Consider the following 3,342-nt stretch of genomic DNA (forward strand, 5'->3'; position numbering starts at 1 on the left):
ATTAACAATATATTGTTGGAGATATACAAACATAACATGGAATTCGTCTATAGAGTGAATATGAAACATTTCTAATAACTTGGAGGTGAAACATTGGAGGACTTTAGTTATGTTGGAGAGGATCAGCCCCCAGTGCACTTCAATGAATAAATTATCACTCGAACTCTTCTCGTTAGTTGACTATAAGTATTAATTCTTCTATGAAAGTACATGTTCAAGTCTTGACCCCTTATTATTTACGTAGATCAAGATGCGTCTCTAAGGTGAAATAACATGTTTAAATCTTATCAAAAGGTGTACATGAATGTTGCAAATTATGCATTGTAGGCTTGTAGGATATCTCAAACACATAGACATTAATACATGGCACCATTGTCGCTGGTAATACTTTGTAAGTTATTCTCCTTTTGTTGTCAAAAATAAAATAAAATAAATAAATAAATAAATACATGGCACCATTGCTTAATTTGGAGGTAATACCCTTCTTCCCTTGCTCCCCATGCAAAGAATCCAAAACTCACATAATAAAAAATGAGTTAACAATTTTAGAATAAAGCAAATTTTGTGAAGAAAAAAGATGTTTTTAGAATCATTTCAAGTTTACAACATTTATGATTTTTCTTCATGCCATCAATAAATGTAGATTATGTGCTTTTCTCAATTTTTAATCATTCTATATTCTCTACTTCTAATTAAAGACTTCCTACTAATGTTTTGCAACCTTATAAATAGTTATGCACATATTGGTCCAATAATAACCATCCAAGCCTTCTATATTTATTTAATTATTTGTATTAATTAATCAAATATTCTTAATTTGTAAGTAGAATTGTATACAATTTTTGTCAATTTTGATTTGAATAATGGCAAGGATGGGCATGGCAAATAAAGTAGGTCCTCTAGTATGTCTCTTGCTCATAGTCATGGACATTGTAGCTGGAATTCTAGGTATTCAAGCTCAGTTAGCTCAAAACAAGGTAATTGTCTTTTATTATTATATTTCGATTTCAGCTAGCATATCTGGTAAAGTCCTTCAGACGTGGTACTCATGATCTGGCTTCAAAACCAGCAACATTCGTTAGGCTATTCAGTTTTGATGTGTATAGGCCAGACCTACTAATCGAGTGATTGTTTTGTAGGCGCGGTATATGAAAGTGGGGATATTCGTATGTAGGGAGCCAAGCTTTCAAGCATATAGGCTTGGATTAACGGCTTCTATATTGCTCGCTTTAGCTCACGTATTTGCCAATGTGCTCGGTGGATGTGTTTGCATTCGATCTAGGGGGGATTGGGAGCGATCCTCCTCTAACAGGCAAATCGCCGGAGGCTCCCTCATTTTATCTTGGTATGTACTTTTGCTTTCATATATCACTAGTTTAGATCTCACACAATAAATGCGCGGTATTTATAGAGTTCTTATTTTTGTATTACTAAATCATAATAAATTAACACCTCATTAATTTTTTATATTTATGTACAAAAAAAAAATTCATATCTCACGTCATTATATTTTGATATGAGAAAAAAAATTGAGCCGTAAAATTATTCAAGAAAATTGAGTAAAATTGAACTGTAAAATAATAATGGTATCTCATTAATTGTTCATTTTTCTTGTTTTATTTTATTTCGAGCAAAAAAACAATAAAACTGAAAATTAATCAAAGTAAATTGAGTAATATGCTTAAATATATTTTTTTCAAAAAGTTTTTTTTATACCACAAAACTGATGGTTTATAGTTAATATTGTGTATACTTTAATTAAAATATTATAGTTTAGTATTTAGTGAAAATTATATATATTGATGAAGATTAATTTTAGTGAAAAGAAATATATAATAAAATCCATTATAATTATTAATTTCCTAATTTAATGAATACAATTAAATTATCAATAGTTTCCTTAATTAAAAAGATATTTTTTGGAGGGAAAACTTGTGAGTTCACGGATTGCCTTCTCCTTTAAACCATTTTGATATCAAACTCGATTAGTTGTCATTAGTGTTGAGCAAAACCGGATTTCGATCCGAATAATTCGAATATCCGAAAATCTGGAATCCAAAAATTAGGATATCCAGATTTCGAACACCAGTTTCAACCCGGATTTAAATGTACGGTAAAAATTCCACCGAGGCGGGTTGTATAGGACTATTAGCAGAGTAAAACTAAAGGCAATTTCGCTCCATTTCGCATTTTGCAACCCAGTAAAAAAGATAACGTGTTCGATCGCATAAATTACAAGTCTCGATTGCATAAATTACAAGTCTTTATTACAAATTTCAAATTACAAGTCTTTATTACAAATTTCAAAACTAGTCTAAAAACCGCATAAACTAAACATACATTTTTTTTATATATAAATTTTTAGAATTCGGATATCCGGTTGTAAGAAAATCACAATCCACGTCCGATCCAGTTTATTCGGAAAAAATCGGATCAAATATCTAATTTAAATAGTATCCATATATTCGGATTTTTTTTCGGATTTCGGATCGGATTCGAAAAAAAATTCGGATCAGATATTTTTTGCTCATCCCTACTTATGAATACCCGTAATTAGTATCACTAATAATTCGAATGTGGTACATACAATGCAGGATCATATTGTTCATTGCCTTGCCACTACTAGTCCTAGGGACAATCTCGAACTCGAGATCAAGTCAAACATGTGGATTCTCACACAAGAACTTGTTCATCATAGGAGGGATTTTGTGTTTCGTTCATGGGTTATTCATTGTTGCTTATTACGTTGGATCTTCGGCCGCCTCGGCCGAGGAAGAAAGGAGATACAGGCAAAACAGAGCTTCTGGACCTTACCCTCTTCCTACTTCTATGCCTCCTCATATTTGATAACCCTTGTTGTTTTCATGCAATTGATTGTGTTTTGCCTATATGCAATGCTGCCATTCTTTTAATTCACTTTATTCTTTTGTATTAACTGAATTGTTGTCATTATTGTTTTATCAATAATTCTTGTATATAAAACCGATTTACATAAATGTTATTGTAAAACCAAGTGATATATCATATATTACTTAAATAATTCTACTAAAATAACTCGTTAATCACCATTTTCCAAGATAAGCGTTGTTTGGTATTCAACAGATTGATATTAGCAGAAGCAGATTGATTAAGCAGATAATAAATGACAGATTGGATTAAAAAGTTTGACTAATATATTTCAATTAGCAGATTTAGTAGAAGTGTTTGATAATTAGCAGATTTTGGTTAATAGACTGTTGTATCTATGTGTAAATTGTTGACGGATTCATATTTCACAATCTACTAATGTGAATATGCTGGTTAGAGTAGCATATTGGAAAACAGTAGATTAAGCTCCAATCT

The 3,342-nt window shown here is 31.0% G+C and overlaps 1 protein-coding gene across 1 annotated transcript; it reads left to right on the forward strand.

Annotated features, from left to right (window-relative positions):
• The first annotated feature begins 756 nt into the window (after positions 1-756).
• LOC141591375 (protein DESIGUAL 2-like) lies at positions 757-3,062 on the forward strand. The gene is made up of 3 exons (XM_074411685.1): positions 757-977; positions 1,140-1,345; positions 2,595-3,062. Exons 1-3 carry the CDS (start codon positions 864-866, stop codon positions 2,845-2,847), a joined length of 573 nt encoding a protein of 190 aa, XP_074267786.1. The 5' UTR covers positions 757-863; the 3' UTR covers positions 2,848-3,062.
• The last annotated feature ends 280 nt before the right edge of the window (positions 3,063-3,342 follow it).

Source organism: Silene latifolia, chromosome 7, assembly GCF_048544455.1.
Source record: "Silene latifolia isolate original U9 population chromosome 7, ASM4854445v1, whole genome shotgun sequence".
NCBI lineage: Eukaryota > Viridiplantae > Streptophyta > Magnoliopsida > Caryophyllales > Caryophyllaceae > Silene > Silene latifolia.